Genomic DNA, 20387 nt, shown 5'->3' with positions numbered 1-20387 from the left:
TCACCTGAAACAACATCACCCCTCACCTGGGACAGCATCACTCCCTCACATGGGTCAGCATCACCCCCTCACCTGGGAGAGCATCACCCCTCACCTGGGACAGCATCACCCTTCACCTGGGAGAGCATCACCCCTCACCTGGGACAGGTTACAAGGGAATATCCTGTACAGAGCTCTAGGAAAGCACAATAATTTTGTTTTGGAGACTTCACCAAAGGAATTAACGAAAGAATTTTTGGTGATTTCTAAGGATGGGCAAGTGCAGTGGGTGATGCTCTGGGATGACGGAAGCGGCGCAGCCGCCGCACGGGGCTCACACGGTACCGAGAGAGGATTCACGGAGTGATCTGGGCGGTGTTTTTACGGCTTTGCCGTGCTCGGTTCCCCTCCGGTTGCCGGTCGCTGCGGCCCCCGCGGTTCCGCCGCGGCGCCGGAGGGCGCTGGCAGCGCGGGCAGGGCCGGGCCGGGCCCAGCGCCGCCGCTTCCGCAGGGCCGCGGCTGCTCCGGGACCGGCCCACGGTCACCCCCGCGGCTGCAGCGCGGCCCGGGGAGGGAAAGGGGCTGGGAAAGGGCTGGAGGGTTCCTGAGGGAGCTGGGAAAGGGGCTCAGCCTGGAGAAAAGGGGGCGGATTTGTGGCTGCGCGCAGCGCCCTGACCGGACGGGCGCTGAGGAGGAATCGGGCTGTGCTCCAGGGAACGGGGACTGGAGGAGACGAGCGGCCGCAGGGTGGGCAGCAGCAGGAATTTCCTCATGGAAAGGGTGCTCAGGAATTGGGATTGCCCAGGGAGGTTTGGAGTGCTCATCCCTGGAGGTGCCCAAGGAATTAATGTTTGGATGTGGCACTCACAGGGCTGGGCTCGGTGGGCTTGGAGGATTTTTCCAGCCTAAAGGATTTTGGGGTTCTGTGTTTGTGCCTTGGCCGTCACAGCGATACATAAAACACCGCCCTCAGTGCCGGGGCTGCTCCATCCCTGGGCTCAGGGAATGCCAGGCCTGCTGCAAGAGCTGCTCCTGTTCCATTCCAGGCTCGGCATGGATTTCCTGACGCTCTTCCTGATTTACCTGAGCCTTGTGCTCGCCCTCGCTGCCCTGCTCTGCCTCTGCTCGGGAAGGAAGGAGAGTTTCCTCACCAGGAGCATCGACAGGGCAAGCCAGGTAAAGCACTGGGCTTCCAGCTAGAGGATGAATTTCCAGGGAATGCTCATGTCCTGTTCTGGTAATCTGCCCTGCTTCGTTGTGCTAAAATTAGTGCAACTGCTATATTTGTTCTCAAAAAAAAAAAAAAAAAAAAAAAGTTGGCATGTGTGGCTAGAGTGATAATATATTTCATCCTGTTTGAATGTCTGCTCTCAAGGAAGTGGGATAAGAAGTAGAAATATACTTCGAGATGATTAAATCCTGACCAAGCAGGTAATAAAAGTCATTTTGGTCAAAATCACTTCAGCTCCTGTGCCTGTCTGCAGTGAGGATGGAGCTTCTGATCATGCCAGAAGTGCCTTCTTCAGTGACACCATAACACAACTTTGAAAAATTAAATAAGAATCAGGCCCCAGGAATTTGCAGCTTTGTGGTATTGGCTGCTGTCATTGAGAGGAAAAAGGTGGGGGAGGTTTGAGGATTAAAATAGGGAGAGAATTATAAGTGGTGGCAGATATTTTAGGGAAAGCTCTTTAATATGTGTACTAATGCTGGAGGCTCTTGTTCACTAAGAAAGAGGCAGGAATGAAGAGATTTAAAAGAGGATTAAGAATTGGCATTTTATTGCAAAAATAGGGAATTGGAAAAGCACCAGTTCATTTTTCTGTCTGTTGGGCTGTGTCTGAATGAAAAGGAAAAAAAAAAAAAAGCTGCAATATTCCTGGAAGGTAAAGAATTAGGGAATTACCACTTAAATTGTAAATTATATTTAATGCTGTTCACAGGAGTTCAGACAGACTTTTTTTATTACTGATGTTATACTTTCTTTTGGTTTGTAGACACACTGTGCAGAGAAATTGATTTTTTTTCCCCCCATATCTTAATAGCTGCTGCTATGAAGTGTTTAAACAGCAGCAATTAAATTACTGCCATGGTATGAAGCCTCTGTCTGGAGGAATCTAATCAATACTTGTGCCTGGGAAATAAATACATGTGAATGTAGTCAATATTGTACCTGGGATATAAATACAGGCAATGCTAAATGTCAGGTCATAACCTAAGATAAATTATTATAAGATAAGGACCAATACAATACAAACCCCAGAATATCAGGAGGGTCTGAAGCTCTTAGAGAGCGTCCAAAGGATGGATATGAGGGTAGTGAAGGACCATGGAGGAGTAGCTGAGGGCACTTGCCATTAGCCTGCAGTGTGGTGAGGTTTCCTGCAGGTTCTTTTCTGTTGGGTTTTGCTTCCTCTTACAGCACACTTTGAAAAAAACCTTATTTTTGCAAAAACACTCGTCCCTCCAACTGCCGAGCTGAGACGTACCAGCTCACACCAAAATATTTAGCATCTTCTCAGCTCCACATATGCTTTTTGCCTCCTGGTCTTTCACATCTGAGGCAAGAAGCTCTCACTGCATATTTTCCTTGCACGTCAGCTAGAAATAGGCTGAGACTCTAATTCCTGTGCTGTGTTGCTATAGAGATCTGTGAGCTCTGAGTCAGACAGTCCCACAGGCACAGCCCTGGCCGAGGGCTGCACCCCTGAGCACGGGCAGGTTCCTTCTCCAGCACTTGAGCTGTGCTTGGAAGGGCAATTAGACATGGAGCCATGGGGCTGCATCAGGGCTGGAGCTGGAGAAACTGGATTTTTTGGGGTTTGGCTGGCTCATGGGGTTTTTTTTCCCCCTCTCTTTTCTGGAGGCCACAGGCTTTATCCCTTTGCTTATCTCCCCTTGATCTGTCAGATGGGCTGGTGGAGCATATTGTAGCTGGGGAATTGCTCAGTTCTATCCCCTGCTTAACCCAGCCCCACCCCACACACACCCTAAGCTCCTTAGAACTTTCACACATTAACCCAGATATGTTTGTTTGGGCCTGGGGGGCTCCCAGAAATATTGGAACCTCAGTCCCATGTGGAAAACCCCAGCAGCATTCCTGCCCCTCTTCTTTCTCCATGGAGAGGATGGTCAGGGATTGGAACTGCCCAGGGAGGTTTAGAGTCCCCATCCCTGGAGGTGTCCAGGGAAGGACTGGAGGTGACACTGTGCTCTGGGCTGGGGACAAGGTGGGGATTTGGCACAGGTGGGACTCGAGGAACTGAAAGGGATTTTCCAGCCTTGGTGATTCTGGGATTCTGTGATTCTGTGTGTTATGGTTGGACTTTATGATCTTGAAGATCTCCTGCACCTTTGATTTGTGGTGAGAAGCTCAGATCCCCCTGAAGAGGAGCCTCCTCCCTGGTGGTGCTGTGGCTATGCAGGTCCAGAATTGAGGGATGAGGGACTTGTGCTTAAATCTGACCTTGCCCCAAGGGATGGCCAGGTAACACAGAGCTTCATTTCCCTCAGGTGTTGTCGCTGGTGATCCCCACCCAGCTCCAGAGGGTGACACACCAGACAGTGCACAGGCTCTTCCACACAAGGTATTGCACTTTTTTACCATTGGTTTTTACTCCTATTTCTGGTTACTGTTGGGATCTCCTGCCACCATCAGAGTTCTCAGTATTATCCTTAGATATTCTGTCTCCATTTGGGATACCTGTCAGGGATTACAGGTTCCCTGTGAGGTTTGCCATGCTGTTGTCTCTCCCTTCATTGGTCATTGTTTGGAGGGTGGTACCCTGAAATGTTTGAACATATTGGCAAATGAGGATAATGTGGCTCAGTAACAGATGTTGGTCACATTGGTGGGATCCTGCATCCCCACAGGAATTACCACAGCCTCCCTGGCAGCTGCAGATGGAGTCAGACAGACTCTCAGTCTTCATCCTCTCCCTCAAATCCCATTAGTCTCAGTCCAGCAGCCTGGATGTCCAGGTGGCTGAGGGGGAAGCTGCACACAGCTGCCAGTGCTCTGCCTGCTGGATTCAGGTGGATTTTATATGTCTGTAAACTCTGGTGCCTCAGGAATGATTTAAATATCTTTTCTCTGGGGACAGCAGCTTGGTGTGACAGTGACTACAGGGCTGGAAATCTGCAGCTGTGTCATGAGTGCTGGGCTGGTTTTGTGCCTGTTCTGCTGATGCTCTGCTCTAACACAGCCTGAGACAGAGAGGTGACACTCTCAGAGTGCTGGGGGCACTGGGATTCTCCACATACTCTGCAACTGGTGTTCACCACTGCCCACCTCCTGCCACCCTTGCTTTTTAACAGCTGGTTATATTATTGCAGAGTTTTGAAGATTATTTGGGGAGATTTTTCTTTGCTTTCAGAGTAGCTGATGTCTTCTGGCAGAATGTTTTGTGGCCTATTGCTGTGGCATATTTTGTCAGCAGCAAGTGATTATAAGACTTTGTACTGACAGGGAAAAAAATCCAAAGGACATGTGAATAAAGCAGGGAATTTAGCTGACATATTTAAAGGAGCATATGTGGGAAGAAGAGAAGGAGAAGCCAGCGGATGGAGAAAACACTATTAATATGCAATCCAAGCTGGCCTGAAAACCTAAAAGAGGTGTCTCCTTGCATTTGGAAAGTCTTTGATCACCTCTGAGTGTACTTGACCTGTTAATCAGGATGCTGAGTATTAAATAGACTATCCCCTTTCCTTTGCAGGAGCTGTTTGTTTATGGTCCTGCACGTAGCCCTGCAGGCTGCAGTGTTTGGGGAGTACACCTGGGAAGTGTTTGTGTACTGCTGGGAGCTGCAGTTCCACCTCCTGCTGCTGCTCCTGCCCTACCTGCTGCTGGCTGGGAACCTGGGCTGCTTCCTGCTCTGCTCCCGGGCCAATCCTGGTAAGATCATGCTCGTGCTCTTTGAAAACAGAAAAAATTGCTACAAATCCCATTTTTTAGTTCTTTTTCTTGCCTCTTTCTCAGGTACAGTGACAAAATCCAACGCTGCATCCCTGGTTAAGGTTTATGCCTACGATGGGGTGTTGTTTCAGAGAGGCCTCGTGTGTCCCACGTGCACTGTGGAGAAGCCAGCCAGGTCCAAGCACTGCAGTAAGGATCTGAAATCCCTTGGTAACTGTGGCAGTAAGACTTTCCCAAAGGAGTTCTCCCCCAGGAGCTGGAGTTCCCACTACAGCTGGTCTGTTACCAGCTCAGTGCTCACAGGGCTGTGTTCATTTTCCTGGGGTCCCAGGTCACAGCTGCATTTGCCCATCCATGGAGCTGGTTGGGTGCTGTTTCTTCTCACAGAAATTGCCACTTCTGAGGGATAATTCAGGGTCAGGAACAGCTGAGCTTGTGAGCAGCTAGAATTTAAATGAGAAATTATCACCTGCCAGGAGCTCAGATCAGGATTTTCTGTTTCATAGTCACAGAATGGTTTGGGCTGGGAGGGATCTTGAAAGCCCATCTCATGTCACCCAAGGGCAGGGACACCTTCCCCGATCCCAGGGTGCTCCAAGCCCTGTCCAGCCTGATCTGGAGCACTGCTAGGGATGAGAAGTCCACCACCTCTTTTTATCATCTAAAATAAAGGTGGGAGCTATAATCTCAACCTTTCACATGCTTTGCCAGGCAGAACTGTCAGAGAAACCAAAGTCTTGGAGCTGCAGTCTTGGTGAATAAGAGCAAATGGAATACCTTGTTTTTCTTAGGATACACAATTGAATTTATTTGCTTCAAAAGCTGCCAGCTAAACCCTGACTGCAACTCCCACATATCTTCAGCTTAAAAAAAACATGTAAAGATCAAACTGTTTACTTAAGAATGAAGTGCCAAGACACCTGTTTTGCCCCTGCCTCCAAGGTGTGTGCAGGACGTGTGTGCATCGCTTTGACCACCACTGTGTGTGGGTCAACAACTGCATCGGGGCCTCCAACGCCGGCGTGTTCCTGCTGTACCTGCTGTCCCTGACGGCCACAGCCGGGGCCCTGGCTGCTGTCACTGCTGCTTTCCTCATCCACGTGCTGCTGATCTCTGGCATCATGCATGGCACCTACCTGGATGCCCAGGGGCAGGAGCACCCCGTGGAGATTCCCTTCCTCGTGCAGGTCAGTCACAGAATTCACACAAGCACTGGGTTGGAAGAGACCTTCAAGATTATTGAGTGCAACCCAGCCTAACACCTTAACTAGACCCTGGCACCCAGTGCCACATCCAGACTTTAGGATGGTGACTCCACCACCTCCCCAGGCTGACAATTCCAGTACTTGATCACTCTTTCCATAAAAATCTTTTTTCTAATATCCAGCCTATATTTCCCTCGACACAGCTTAAGACTGTGTCCTCTCATTCTGTCAGTTGCAGCCTGGTGAAAGAGACCAACCCCAGCTGAGCACAGCCACCTTTCAGGGAGTCACCCCACTCTCCTCCAGGCTGAACAACCCCCAGTTCCCTCAGGGGTTCCTCACAGGGTTTGTGTCCCAAGTCTGTGCTATAAAATGTTCATTCTCACACTTTGTTGTCAGGAATGATGTCCTGTCCCCCCAGCATGCAGGGTTTTGGGACAGGCTGCAGGTTTTTACCTGTTTTACACATACAACGATATTTAGAAAACTGCCACTGTTGAATACTTTAAATTTTTTCTCACAGCACTTCCCATCCTACAGATTGCTGTCTCCAAGATCTGTCACTCAGATGTGGTTCATAGAAAAGGAATTTACATTCCAATGACCAGCTGATGTAGTAAAGTTTAGGAAACAGCTGAGAGCCCCTGAGGTACCTTTGTGGAGGGTTTCAAGAAGGACACAGCAGCCTGGAATGCAGATACAGTCCCACATGGATGTGCTTGTGCAGTGCTTGTTGGGATTCACCCTCCCATATTTTAACTTACTTTTCTCTTTCTCTGCAGCACCTTTTCTTGACTTTCCCTAGGATTGTCTTCATGCTGGGGTTTGTCATCCTGCTCACACTGGTCCTGGGGGGATATTCCTCCTTCAGTCTGTATTTGGCCCTCACCAACCAAACCACCAATGAATGGTACAAATCCCGAAGATTTGGGGGCTCCCCCCATCTCCCCTCGCAGCCTCAGGACAGGCCCCTCATCTACAAAAACATTTATTCTAAAGGGATCTGGAAGAATTTAAAGGAAATCTTTAATCCTCCTACAGTGTTGGAAAGGAAGAAGAAAACATGAAGATACGATTATTTCTCTGGGCATTTTAAATTTTCTAAGACTTCAGTTCAGCAGTGGGCTTGGCAGCCCCAGACAGATTTTGGAACAAGATTACTGCAGAATTCACAGATTGGAGCCTCAGCAGAGCAGCATTTGAGCTCCCTCCCTCCATGACACTCAGGGCCAGCTCAGTCCTGGACATCTTCCCAAAGTGAATCTGCCTCTCTGGGAAGGGCTAACCCAGAGCTCCTGTGAATTTTGAGGGAGCAGCACCTTTTTGTGAGTATCTTCCTTTGGGAAACAATTAACTCATGACTTAACAATGACTACAACAGGTTGTGTGTATTTAGCTGAGAAAATGATTTCTGGCAGGATCTTACCTGCAGAAACCATGTCCTACTGCAGCTTTGGAGCATTAACCTCAGGAAGGAAATTAAAGTGTCCCTGTTCTCCTCTCCTTACAGGAATTCTTCTGTTTGAAATAATAGAAGAGAAATTGAAAAAAAATATAGTAAGAACTTTAAATAATTTTATTTTTAAAAATGTATTTATTTACATGCCGAATCTGTACAATATGCAATTAAAAATCCATATATGGTTTAAAAAAAACCAAATTCCTATACAATATGGCTTTCCAGCCCCCAGGCTGGCTCTCAGAGCAGCCTGGCTGGCATTGCAGGGTACAATGATGCATTCATAGACCAGTACATAAGGCTACTTGTCCAGGATATCAAAGAAAAAAGAAATACTGCAGTACCATGCCTTGGGAGGCCTGAAGGAGTGAGGTTAAAGGCATGAGAGTGTTTCAGTGGTGCTCGACACACACCACAACTTAGGTTTGGTTTTCTCAACTTGTTTTAAATGCATATATTTAAATAATCCCTTGTGAGACCCCCCACATATTTGCTACACTTTCTGAATCCTTTAAAAAGACCAGAGCACTGCTGTCCCGTGGGCAGAGTGGGCCGATTCCCAAAGGATCTTCCTTAGTTTGAGGCTGCTGTACAGAACACTGATGCCACTTGGGACCTGCCAGTCTCCTCAGCGTGACCAGGCAGAGGATTTAACTCCTGCTATTGGTTTTAGGCTGAGAACACCTTGGGCCTGTCCTATCCTGGTTTAGGCCTGCCCTGTCCCATTCTAGGCCTGCCTTGTCCTGCTTTAGGCCTGCACTACCATGTTTTGGGCCTGTCCTGTCCCATTTTAGGCCTGCCCTATCCTAAGCCTGCCCTATCCAGTTTTAGGCTTGTGCTACCCCGTTTCAGGTCTGTCCTGTCCCATTTTAGGCCTACACTATCCTGTTTTAGGCCTGTCCTATCCCATTTTGGGCCTGCCCTATCCTGTTTTAGGCCTGTCCTGTCCCATTTTGGGCCTGCCCTATCCCACGAAGCCGCTTCCCTCCAGAAGGTTCCCCTCGCTCCCAGGCCAGCCCAGGCTGGAGCAGCCAGAGCTGCTCAGACAATGAGGGTCTGCACCTCCACCTCTCCCTCCTGCGCGGCGATCACGAACTCCCCCGCGTGCTCCATGATCTCGATGTCCTCGGACGCCACCATGGTGACGGTGGCCTCCTGCGCGGCCAGCCCGCCCTCGGCGGCCAGCACGGCGCCGTCGCCGATGGCCGAGGCCAGGGTCATGGCCACCTGCTCGGTCAGGCTCTCGGGCGTGGCGATGGTGATGGTGTCGGCGGCGTCGGCGGCCGCCGCGCCCTCGGCCACGGTGACGTTCTGCACGATGATCTGGTGGCCCGAGTTGGCCTGGTTCACGATCTGCTGCACCACCTTCATGATGTGGCTGTCGACCTGCGAGGGGACAGGGGCTGCACTGACCTTGCCAAGCGCGGGGCAGTGACAGGAGCAGCTCTGCATGCCCAGGCTGCTCCAGGTGGTCAGGAATGTGTCACCCCTCCTGTCACTTTACCTCATGTCTTGTTCCCTCTATTATTTCAGTAGCTTCGCTGGTCTCCATGTCTTCTGTAGAAGTCTGAAAGACAAAGTAAGACGATTCTCTTTCTATGTTCTTATGAAAAGAATTTTATCACTAAGATATAATTCACTAAGAACTTTTACAAAAGTCTTTCTGTTTCCCCCACGTGCAGTAGCTACTCCAAAGACAACTCCTTGACATTCCCTCCCAATCCCATTATCAGGAGCTACTTAAAATGAATGTACAATGCTCACAAATAACTGAAAGAGAATGTCCTCCCTCAGCAGGATTTGGCCAAGCAGCAGATTTTTCTCCTACTGGAGAAACACTACGGTAGCACTCAATAACTGAGCTGTGTTACCCTGCTGGGATGAGAACTGGCTCTGTGTGATGGAGGGGAGAAAATGAAATCCAGAATTCATTGTTTTTGGCAGCCTCTGTCAGAAGCAGAGATTATCTGGGACAAAGTAAGAGAAATAGAAATGGGAGAAAACAGGAGGGAAACAAGCTTGTGAGGACCTAAAATCTGATGTGGTCAGAAGTGTCAGGCTCAGTCCCCTGCTGAACCACTGTTAGTCTCCCCTTGTCCTTTTCCTGGCACACACAATGCTTTGGGAGGGTGGGGAAGCTCCAAGTGCTTTCCTTCCAAACAAGGCAAATCCCACTGACTCCTGGGGCCAGGCAGGCAGGGCAGAGCCTGTTTAACTTTCTCCCAAAAGCCTGGAGCAGGAACATGAACAAGTGCAGTTTTTCCTGCCCAAATCCTGTGCTAAATTCCCAAAGAGCAGGCTGGCTGTCCCTTCTCACCTCAATGATGTATTCCTGGGTGTCTGCCACCACCGAGGAGAATTCCACCAGAACCGTGTGCGGATCTTCCGAAAGGACCGTGGCTGCCAAGTTGTCAGCAGACTGACTCTCCTCTGACACTACCACTTCTTCCACATCTTTCATAGCAAGGAGGCAGCCACCTGCATGGAATTCCAGAAAAACATTTATTGTGGCCATCTCCAACAGTAGCTGGAAGATGCTATGCAGCACCAGCAAGGGGATGCCATGGACAAGTGACCAGTGTCACCTGAGGGGCTCTTGGCCCACCAGGACAAGCCAAGGAACAGCCCAGAAGAGCCACATGACATCAGAGGCAGAGCAGCTCTCCAGTGCAATTTAAAACACCATGTGGGTAAATTCAGGTGGTAAAACCACTCAGGGTTTCCAAGCCGTGTGTGAAGAATACACAGGAAGAATTCAGGTATATTTTAAATCACTGATCTTTTCTGCTGATACATCTCAGTATCTGCTACAAAATTCCATTTTTTCCTCCAGTAAACTTGTATTATTTGAAATAACACCATCAGCACTACCTGAAGAAGTCTGGAAATCCCTGCTTAGGAGCTAAAGGAGCAGCAAATCCAGTACAACTAATCCCACCAAACCAGATTATTGGTGAGAACTTCACTCAGACATTTCCCTCCCAGAACATCCCCACTTCCATACAGGCCACTAGACCCAGCCTCAGCACCATTCCCACCCAGCCCAGGGCCAGCCTGCCCAAATCCACCCCCAGAGCAGGCTGGCCCAGGGCAGCCCTGCTCACCTTTGGTTTTGAGGTGCCTGTTGAGGGTGCCGTGCTCGGCGAAGCCGCGCCCGCACTTGTAGCACTTGAAGGGCTTCTCGCCGGTGTGGTGGCGGATGTGGCGCACCAGGGAGCCCTTCTCCCGGAACCCCCGGCTGCAGAACTGGCACACGTAGGGCTTGTCCTCCAGGTGGGTACGGAAATGCACCTGCTGGGCGTTCTGCACACACAGGGAGGCAAGGGAAGGGCTCAGAAAGGTGATCGTGGGCACAGGGTTTCAGCTCCCAGGGCACAACTCAACGTCTTTTATAGGACACAAGGGTCATTTTCTTGGGTGGTGGTTTAGGATTGGTACTCCCAAGTCAGTGTTCTCACCAAGACCCTTCAAGCCATGTCCCACTCCACCCCTCCCTTGCCCCCTCCCCTTGCAGTGGGCTGGAGAGGACAACAAAAGGTGAAGATCATGGTCTGAGATAAGAACAATTTACCAGAAACAAGATAAAACAACACTGCTGATGACAAAAGGTGCAATAAAGAGGTAAGCAATTCACCTGCCCTGGTAACAGACAGAAGGAATATCTTTCCCCCACACCAGAATGTTCTGGCAATGCACCCTCCTGGCTATTGCAAAAATTAACCCCATGCTGGCCAGAATCAGGACACTGTTATTACATATTTGTTCCACACAAGAAGGAATGTGATTTCATTTCTTCAGAAATGTGATGGTTTTACATCTTTTGCGCACATTTACATCTTCTTTTGACCACTAAACCAAAAAGTCTTTTTCTGGAATTTCAGATCACAGAACCACTGAGTAGTTTAAGTCAGAAAGAACCTTAAGGAACATGTTGTTGCACCCCCCTGCCATGGGCAGGGACACTTTTCACTATTCCAGATTGCTCCAAGCCCCATCTAACCTGGCCTTGGACACCTCCAGGGATGAAAAGGCATCCCTAAGAGGCAGGCAAGCTGTCATTGCTCTCTGAGGAGCAAAGCCTCCTAGCCTCTGCCAAAGCCTGGCTCTGGGGAGGTTCTGTGAGGGGCCCACCTTGGTCTTGTAGCGCTTGCCGCACTTGGGGCAGGCGTAGGGCCGCTCGTCCGAGTGCACGCGCCGGTGCCCCTTGACGTGGGCAATGGTCTTGTAGAGCTTCCCGCACTCCCCGCAGCGGAACCGCCGCTCGTTCACGTGCACCTCCTGGTGCTTCTTCAGCAGGTAGCCCTTGGTGAACTCCTTGCCACACTCCTCACACTTGAAAGGTTTGTACTCTAGAGTGAGAGAGAAAAATGTGTGGTTGATCCAGGGCAACCCACAGCACAAGGATCTGGTACAGGTGTAAGTGAATGGTTACAAAAAACAACCTGGAGGAGAGGAATTGTATTGTCAACCACATGTGTGGGCTTTAACAGAACCCCAAAATAGCTGGGGCCTCTGCTCATCATCCAGTCCAGCCCCCGGCCAGGCAGGATCACCTGGAGCAGGTGACACAGGAACATGCCAGGTGGGTTTGGGGTGTCTCCTGAGGGAGACTCCACACCTCCCTGTGCAGCTGTTCCAGGCTCTGCCATATCAAGGGCTCTGCTCTTCCCTCTGTCATGAAAAAGATTCTTCCTCATGTCAGGATGGAATTTGATGTGTTTTAGTTTCTGGCCACTGTCCCTGGTCCTGTCACTGAGCACAGTCTGGCACCATCCTCTGACCCCCCTGGTGGGATTTGTATGGATTGAGGGGATCCCCTCTCAGCCTGCCCTTCTCCAGACTGACTAGGCCCAGCTCCTGCAGTCTCTCCTCATCAGAGGAGCTGTACATGGCTGAGGTCAGAGCCATAGCTCATGTGACACAGCAGCCCCAGCAGCACTTTACCTGTGTGACTCTTGCTGTGAGTTTCCAGGGCAGCAGCTTCATGGAAGGTTTCATTACAGTGAGAGCAATTGTAACGTTTGTACCCATTGGTTCTTTCTGCAGGTGTCTGCTGGAGAGAAAATGGGAAAACTGCCTTTTATTTTTTTTTGTACTGGTGTGTCCAGTTAGGATTACTACCCAAATTCCCAATTAAACATTCCAGTTTTGATAGGAAAGAGATCTCTGTTGTGGAAAGAGACAGCAGTGTGTGAAGTACCATTTCCCTTAAATCACACCTGCACAATGTAACTAAAACCTGACACAAAGCCACAGGCACAGCAGAGACACATGAGGACAACTGTGCTGCCCACAACCAAATACAGACAAGGAAGGTTAAAAAATTCATCTGTTGATGGAATACAAACATACAGACTCTGCTCCTTCCAGTTTAGCACATTGCTCCTCACATGGCTCCTCTTCTACTTCCACCCCTTTGTTTTCCAGCTCTTCTGGAGCAGCTGCCGCAGGTTCATCCGGCTTCTGCACCTCCTCCACAGCCACTCTCTCAATGACAATTCCTGAATTCCTCATGGCCTGCCTCAGCAGGTTCTCACTGTTCACATCCCCCTCACAGGGCAGCTCCTCAGGATGTGGCTGCTGAAGGAACAAAGAGGAAGTTTGGCACATCAAATCCACAATTTTTTACAGTAACTGCAATGAGGGTCAGTCTCTCTGGGTGTCCAGTGTTGTGCTATGGGGTAGAAAGATCAACCAAGGAATACTTTGGGCTGAGGAGGAAGATGAGGTGCATCTGTACTTTAACAACCCAAGGGATGACAAGCTCACAGAGAAACCAACCAAAGGAACACTTCATTCCACACTCAGATTTACTGTCAGTGCCCAAGAGGTGAAATGCTCTTTGCATAAATCACACGGAGGGTGTTTGAGACAAACAACTCACATCTGGCTCCAGGGGTTTTGCATCCACCACAGGAAGTTCCTGCATCTGGACATGGACTTCATGGAGCACGTTGCCTTTTGCATCTGTCACGAGGTGGATGACAGGGGAGGCCTCGATGGATTCGCTCGCTATTGAGGACACTGTGTCTGTGTTGGAGCTGCAGGATCCTGCAAGGGATGAACCACAGGGGGAAATGCACCCCTCAGCAATTCCCTGTGCCCTAAAAAAATCTGCCTTAGAGCACAAGGTGCCTGCTAACACCACCTGTGTACCAGATTCTCAAGCATTTCTGAGTTCGCACCCAGCTTCAAGGTAATAGCTTTGCTCTATACATTATTTTTTTTTCTGATATAAAAAAATACAAACTCAAAACCATGGGAATACTTTTTATCATAAATAAGAATTGTGGAATGGCTTGGGTTGGAAGGGATCTTAAAGCCCATCCAGTTCAACCCCTGCCATGGGCAGGGACATGTTCCACCACCTCAAGCTGCTCCAAGCCTTGTCCAATCTGGCCCTGGACACTTCCAGGGATGGGGCAGCCACAGCTGCTCTGGGAACCCTGTGCCAGAAGGAATTTCTATTCCAAGTGCCGTGAGGGTTTGGCTTTATCAGACAGGAGGCAGGTCCTGGCAGCATCACTGACCTGAAGGCAGATCATCTTTGTTGACAACTATTTCTTTGGTCACGTTGAAGCGGATTTTTTCAGTGCAAGGTGTCAGAGATTTAAGGTGCCGAGTCAAAGCTCCTGATTCCCGGAAGCTTTTCCCACATTTCTTGCATTTATAAGGTCTTTCATCTGGAAATGACAAGAATCAAAACAACCACATTAAAGCCAGCACTGCCAGGATCAGCTCTGTGTGAGAGGCTGAAGAACGTATTCAGCTTTCTACAGCACACAACTGTGCCTATCCCAGAACCTACCACTGCCTCCCACCACCCCAAATGCTGGGGAGCTCAATGGTCTCAGCTCAGCAAAACATGGGAAGCAGCAAGGAATTCCACTGGAAGGCAAATGGATAACCACAGATAGCTCCAGTAACAAGGAACTCTTATTCTGGAAAACTCTTACCCGTGTGCCGCCGATGGTGCCGGATCAGAGACCCCTTTGTCCTAAAGGAAGTCCCACAGAGTTTACACTCATAGTCCTTCCTGCTGCTGTGAGTGATCATGTGAGCTTTGAGGATGCTGGCCTAGGGAAAGAATTTCCTTTAAGAAACATTCCAAGTAGTTTAAAGGCTTTACATTTTAGCTGTGAAGAACAACAAAGCTCCTTGTGAAAACAGAATTTCCCTCTGGGAAGTGTGGCAGACAATAAAGCACACTGTTATTGAGTCTTGGGATCTCTTAGTTTACAGCCAGCCTAAAAGGCTCCCTAACCCACAGCAGGCAGAGGGGATACTCACAGTTTTAAATGTCTTCTGGCACAGCTCACACACGTATCGCCCCTCCTTGTTCACCTGCAGCTTCACCTTGATCAGCTCAGTGGAAATGTCCTGCTCCTGCTCCTCGGGGCTGCCCTGCTCCTCACTGACCTCCCCATCCACGTGGCCATTGGGGTTCTCAAACACATGGTCTCCTGCTACAATGACCTCTTTGATGTGCCCACTGCCTGGGAAAAGGTGGGGAGACAGTTGGGTTCTTTACATAACAGAGCTTTACCCAATAAGCCATCTACTGTTTCAGCATTTCATGCAGGAAGAAGGAAAAAAGATACTTTAAACCTGCAATTCGAGTCTTTGCAACCTTCTCATTATGGCAGCATAAAATGGGCACTTTAGAAATAGAGTTTTAACATCTAATTTGCATTAATTGCTTATATTAATTAAGATGAAGGAGAGTAGATTTAGAATAGATGTTGCAAAGAAATTGTTCCCTGTGAGGATGGGAGGCCCTGGCACAGAGTGCCCAGAGCAGCTGTGGCTGTCCCTGGATCCCTGGCAGTGCTCCAGATCAGGCTGGACAGGGCTTGGAGCAGTCTGGGACAGTGGAAGGTGTCCCTGCCCATGGCAGGGGTGGCACTGGGTGGGCTTTAAGGTCCCTCCCAACCCACTCCATGACTATTCCATGACCTGACAGAGGAGGATTGCAGAGCTGACCCAGGGCTCCCAGAGCTCTGTGGGAACAGCCTGTCCCAAATCCCAGTGACACAGAGGTGTCACCCACCCAAATACAACCCAAAGCCATCAGAAGAGGACACAGGTGAAGGAACAGACCCCCAGACTCCCCCCTGGGGGTACCAAGGCAGCACCCCAGAGCTCACCTACGATGGCCGAGGCGTTGCTGATCTCCTCCGCTATGGAAGATGCTTCAACAACAATGTGAGCAACAGTTATGGACTCCTCGACAGCAGGAACCACCTGCTGGCACAGAGCACAGAGTTTCAGCAGGCAGGTTCTGCCTGTCTAAGCACACTGCTCCCTCCCCTCCAACCCAACAGACCGTAGCATCCTAATTCTATCCAGCCCCGGCTGGGAGAAGCCGCTGTCACCTTTTGTCCTTCCTGGCCGAGGAGCCCGGCGAGCGCGTCGGGAGGGCGCTGGCAGCCCTTCTGCAGCTTGTGCTGCACGAATTCCTGCAGGGAGCTGAACTCCGACTGGCAGCGCCCGCACTTGTGCACGTCATCCTCGTCTGCGGGGGAAAGCGGCGTCAGCGGGGCCGGGACTGGGCGGGGGGATGCGGGACGGGGTCAGGGCGAAGGGAGCGCGCTGTGCCCCGGCGCACCGCGCACACATCGCATACAGCCGGGCGGCAGCAGCTCCACGGCCCCTCCCGGCACCGCGGCACACCCAGCCCCGGAGCGAGGCGATCCCGGCCAGGCACACCGAGACCCCGCCGCCTCCCGCCCCGCCGGCAGCACCGGCCCGGCGCCCTCCCCCAGCGGGCCGCGCCGCCCCCAGGCCTGGCAGTGCCGGCAGGGCCCTGCGAGGGCGGTACCTTGCTCGCCGAAGGGCGGCGGGAGGCCGATGAGGGCGGCGGGGGGCGCGGGGGGCCCGCAGCCCGAGCCCGCCGCGCCCGGGCCCGGCTCGGCCGCTCCTGCCGTAAGCGCCGCCGGCCCCGCGCCCGTTGCCATCGCGGCCCCCGTGTCGCAACGCGCCGCAAGATGGCGGCTTTACGGCCGTGTCGTCATAACAACGGGACGGGGCTCGGCGGGGAACGCGCCCGCGGCGCGGGGGTTCCGGGCGGTGTCGGAGCGCCGTGTCTCCGCTCCCACCGGTGCCCGCAGAGCCCCGAGCCCCGGCGGAGCGGAGCCCGGGCAGTTACCGACGAGTTACGGCCGAGTTGTCCAACGCGTTACCGAACGAGCCCCGGGGCGTCCCGGCCAATAGCAGCGCGCGGGGGGCGGGCCCTCGGGCAGGGCGACAAATGAGAGCGCAGCGCGCCGGGCGCCATCGGCGGCGACGCGCGGGAGGACGAGGGGGACACCGGGCGCCGGCTCCCGGCGGAGGGGGCGTGGCCACCGGCACCGCCGCCCAATAGGGACACGGTCCGCGCGGAGCGCGGCCAATGGGGAGGCGCTCGGACCGCGCGCGGGGGGCGGCGCGGCCAATGGGGCGCTCGGGCGCGGCGGGACGGCCATAGCAGACGCGATGGCGGCGGACGGCCCGCGGCGCTGCCGGCGCCTGGAGGGCGAGGCGGCGCGGACCGTGCTCGCCAACGCCGACACGCTGCTCTTCGACTGCGACGGCGTCCTGTGGCGGGGCGAGGCGGCCGTGAGCGGCGCGGCGGAGACGCTGGGCCGGCTGGCGGCGGCGGGCAAGCGGCTGTGCTACGTGACCAACAACAGCGGGCGGACGCGCGCGGCCTACATCGAGAAGCTGCGGCGCCTCGGCTTCCCGCCCGCCGAGCCCCGGCACATCTTCAGCTCGGCCTTCTGCGCCGCCCGCTACCTGCGGCAGGCGCTGCCGCCCGGCGCCGCCGCCTACGTGCTGGGCAGCCCCGCGCTGGCCGCCGAGCTGGAGGCCGTGGGCATCCCGCACCTCGGCCCCGGGCCCGCCGCCCTGCCCGGCCCCGCGCCCAAGGACTGGGTGCAGGCGCCGCTCGACCCCGCCGTGCGCGCCGTGCTCGTGGGCTTCGACGAGCACTTCAGCTACGCCAAGCTGTGCCAGGCGCTGCGCTACCTCCTGCGCGGCGGCCCCGACTGCCTCCTGGTCGGCACCAACCGCGACCACCGGCTGCCGCTCGAGGGCGGCGCCGGCATCCCCGGTGCGCGGGGCGGGGGGTGGAGCGGGTGCCCCTGGGTCTGGGGGGGGTTCTCCGTGCTCAGCCCCGCGGCTCATCACGCCTCGGTATTGTGATAAAATACAAGTTCCACCTCAGCTTAAGGAAGAGCTTCTTCCCGTGGGGAGTGGCAGAGCGCTGGAGCAGCTGCCCGGGGAGGTCATGGAGTCTCAGTCTCTGGAGGCATTCCAAACTTGCCTGCACACGTTCCTGTGTCACCTAATCCAGGTGACCCTGCCTTGTAGCGGGGTTGAACTGGATGATCTCTACAGATCCCCTCCAGCTCCAGCTATCTTGGGATTCCTTGAGGCAGCCTGGGCGTCCCAGAGCCTTTCCTCCACAGCACCCCTGCAAGAGAAAGAATCCTTATTGATCCTTTCCTTGCCAATAGAAGTTCCCTTTTGACGCTGCGGGATGGAATTCCAACTTTCTGGCAGGCTTTATGCACCACCTCTCCTGGGACCGACCCTTCCCTCTGCCTGTAGAGCTGAGGCACTGCAGTCCCGGTGTCCTGAGCACGCCGAGAGCCTCCTCCCCTAACCCCTGCTGCTGTTCCCGCAGGGACAGGATGCCTGGTGAAGGCCGTGGAGACGGCGGCGCAGCGCGAGGCCTTCATCGTGGGCAAGCCCAACCGCTTCATGTTCGACTGCGTGGCCGGCGAGTTCCAGCTGGACCCTGCACGCACCATCATGGTTGGGGACCGGCTGGACACGGACATCCTGATGGGCAATGACTGCGGCCTGACCACGCTGCTCACCCTGACCGGGGTCACGGCGCTGGACGAGGTGCGGGGCCACCAGGACAGTGGCTGTCCTGCCAGGCACAGCCTGGTCCCTGATTTCTACGTCGACAGCATCGCCGACCTGCTCCCGGCACTGGGGGAGTGACAGGGCCCGGGCACAGCCCTGGGCAGCAGCCTGTGACAGTAACGTGCACACTAGGTACTCCCTGGAGTTAGAACCCTTAGCTTGTCTCCTCTCTGTCCTCTCACTATGATTCTGTTTACATCTCAGTCTGAAATGCACTTTGAGCAAAGGGGGCATTACAGTGGCACCCGGGGCTGGGGCTTGGGGCTGGGTTTAATGAGAAATGCATCGATCCAATGTCTGTGGTGCTCCACAGCACAGGGTGCTCTGGGCTGAGCTGGGGAAGTGGAGCTGGTTGATCAGAGCAGAAGGATCATGTCCTGGCCAGGCTGGGCCATGGCTCAGCCCAGTTTGTTCAGGGAAATGACTCTTGGGATGTGCAGTAATTCTGATTGTGTTTGGAAACACTTGTGGAGATGGTGTTTGCCTTTGGGGTGATTCTTTTTCCCTGTTCAGGGGCACAGCCCCACGTCAGGTCACACAAATTCATCTCCTTCGTTTGACCACTGCACATTGCACTTGAGATGCAGACTGGGATGATCCCACAAAATTCCAGCCCTTGGCTGCTGCACACAGTGTCTGTCCAAGGTTGAGTGTGTGTAAAGTGCATGTACACATAGGCACTCCCTGAGCATAAAGATAGAACAGAATATATTTAAATTATAAATAGAGTCTATGATAATATATCTTGTTTACCAGGAGGGAGGATGAGAGGAATGCACTTCACTGATTTAATTCTCCTAAACCATTGCATTTGGTAAAGTAGAGAGTCTGTAGCCTCCCAGGACTGTCCTTCACTCCTGCTGCTTCCCAGAAATCCCTGGATCGATGCATGCCGAGCTCGGCACTTCCCTCTGCATCAACGAGCCACTTGCCTTGGCTTTAGCTGCACAATCCCAATTCCTGCTCAGTCCATGGGTGCATGGACAGTTGTCCACAGGGAACCCTGTGGCTCCTGGCTGTGTGTGACAATAGCTCGTGCTTCCTTCCCATCCCTGAGGTTCAGATCTTCCATGTTTGCTGGCAGGGGCCAGGCATGGTGGGTGGTGAGAAGTGCTGGCTTGCTCAGGGATGATTCCATTTGATCTCCAGGTGGGATTGGGCAGTGAGAGGCTCACCACAGGGTGGTTTTTGTGCTGCCTGAATCCCACAGTGAAAGCTTTTGCATTACAGAATTAATTAAAAATTATATATGCAAGTAACATGCTTTTATTTCATAGATTCCAGTATCTACAGTTCAATTTAAGCACTGGTTTTCCTTCCTGTCCAGCTGAGGAGCTCGGGCAGTGCTGATGCCATTTCCTGCCTGGTAACTTGTCACCTTGTTTGTACAGCAATAACCCTGCAGTCAGAGGGTCTCTGTGTTCCCAGGGCATTGCTGAACCTCTGAAAGGCTGTTTGTTTGTAATTTGGAGTTGTGGAAGGAAGTGTGGATAATCTCCTCCCTGCTCCTATCTCCAGACGAAGGACTGCAAAGTCCCAGAAGCAGAACTTGCCCTTAATCTGGGTAACATGGAAATGGACATTATGGAGTCACTGCAGGTTGTGTCTGATTTTAACTGTATGGGTTTGGATTCAGTCTCTGTATCTGGTGCTTTTTGTGTCAAGATATGTCAGGAAAAGGCCAGGAGAGAGCCCAGCATCCCTCAGGCAGTCTGTCCCTGCTGAGAGCTCTTGCTGGCAAGGGAGCCATTGCCTGGGCTCAGGGATGCTGGAATGTGCTGGTGGTGTCAGTCGTGCTTCAAATTCTGTTCTGACTTCCAAACGGTTCTTAATCCTCTACTTGAATTCCCATTAAACTCTCAAACCTGCTCTCCCCAGCCTTGTCTCATTGTGTGGTCTCATCTCCATGAGC

At 52.6% G+C, this 20387-nt stretch overlaps 3 protein-coding genes across 8 annotated transcripts; 2 read left to right on the top strand and 1 right to left on the bottom strand.

Annotated features, from left to right (window-relative positions):
- The first annotated feature begins 455 nt into the window (after positions 1-455).
- Positions 456-7606, top strand: ZDHHC4 (zDHHC palmitoyltransferase 4). 2 transcript variants are annotated; one of them, XM_079321219.1, is made up of 7 exons: positions 456-519; positions 1026-1155; positions 3493-3566; positions 4698-4876; positions 4961-5086; positions 5840-6084; positions 6885-7606. In XM_079321219.1, the coding sequence occupies exons 2-7, from the start codon at positions 1033-1035 to the stop codon at positions 7167-7169; spliced, it is 1032 nt and encodes a 343-aa protein (XP_079177345.1). In that variant the 5' UTR covers positions 456-519; positions 1026-1032; the 3' UTR covers positions 7170-7606. The 2 variants fall into 2 exon arrangements, with proteins under 2 accessions (XP_079177345.1, XP_079177344.1); XM_079321218.1 differs by lacking the exon at positions 456-519 and having other exon boundaries at positions 671-1155.
- Positions 7607-8246: 640 nt separating this feature from the next.
- Positions 8247-16799, bottom strand: E4F1 (E4F transcription factor 1). 5 transcript variants are annotated; one of them, XM_079321215.1, is made up of 14 exons: positions 16383-16797; positions 15937-16076; positions 15709-15808; positions 14852-15057; positions 14518-14638; positions 14092-14244; positions 13446-13612; positions 12914-13141; positions 12506-12611; positions 11693-11910; positions 10666-10864; positions 9879-10039; positions 9066-9128; positions 8247-8947 (listed from the first exon to the last, which is right to left on the bottom strand). In XM_079321215.1, exons 1-14 carry the CDS (start codon positions 16516-16518, stop codon positions 8603-8605), a joined length of 2343 nt encoding a protein of 780 aa, XP_079177341.1. In that variant the 5' UTR covers positions 16519-16797; the 3' UTR covers positions 8247-8602. The 5 variants fall into 5 exon arrangements, with proteins under 5 accessions (XP_079177341.1, XP_079177343.1, XP_079177342.1 ...); XM_079321217.1 differs by having other exon boundaries at positions 15709-15805; positions 16383-16796; XM_079321216.1 differs by having other exon boundaries at positions 8577-8947; positions 12506-12614; positions 12914-13138; positions 16383-16799.
- A 66-nt stretch (positions 16800-16865) lies between these two features.
- Positions 16866-20352, top strand: PGP (phosphoglycolate phosphatase). The gene is made up of 2 exons (XM_079321223.1): positions 16866-17651; positions 18228-20352. Exons 1-2 carry the CDS (start codon positions 17036-17038, stop codon positions 18551-18553), a joined length of 942 nt encoding a protein of 313 aa, XP_079177349.1. The 5' UTR covers positions 16866-17035; the 3' UTR covers positions 18554-20352.
- The last annotated feature ends 35 nt before the right edge of the window (positions 20353-20387 follow it).

This window comes from Erithacus rubecula (genome assembly GCF_903797595.1).
Source record: "Erithacus rubecula genome assembly, chromosome: 17".
Taxonomy (NCBI): Eukaryota; Metazoa; Chordata; class Aves; order Passeriformes; family Muscicapidae; genus Erithacus; species Erithacus rubecula.
This window is presented reverse-complemented; position numbering and strand designations above follow the sequence as displayed.

Bases quoted from the DNA above. Each gene is read 5' to 3' on its own strand.
- E4F1 (XM_079321213.1), bottom strand. From the start codon at position 16,518: ATGGCAACGGGCGCGGGGCCGGCGGCGCTTACGGCAGGAGCGGCCGAG. The intron at 14,245-14,517 runs GTAAGAGTTTTC...TGTCATTTCCAG, and splicing joins GCACCATCGGCGGCACACGG to ATGAAAGACCTTATAAATGC. The intron at 8,948-9,065 runs GTAAAGTGACAG...GTCCCCTCGCAG, and splicing joins TAGAGGGAACAAGACATGAG to GTCGACAGCCACATCATGAA.
- PGP (XM_079321223.1), top strand. From the start codon at position 17,036: ATGGCGGCGGACGGCCCGCGGCGCTGCCGGCGCCTGGAGGGCGAGGCG. The intron at 17,652-18,227 runs GTGCGCGGGGCG...CTGTTCCCGCAG, and splicing joins GGGCGGCGCCGGCATCCCCG to GGACAGGATGCCTGGTGAAG.
- ZDHHC4 (XM_079321218.1), top strand. From the start codon at position 985: ATGCCAGGCCTGCTGCAAGAGCTGCTCCTGTTCCATTCCAGGCTCGGC. The intron at 3,567-4,697 runs GTATTGCACTTT...TTTCCTTTGCAG, and splicing joins CACAGGCTCTTCCACACAAG to GAGCTGTTTGTTTATGGTCC. The intron at 6,085-6,884 runs GTCAGTCACAGA...CTTTCTCTGCAG, and splicing joins AGATTCCCTTCCTCGTGCAG to CACCTTTTCTTGACTTTCCC.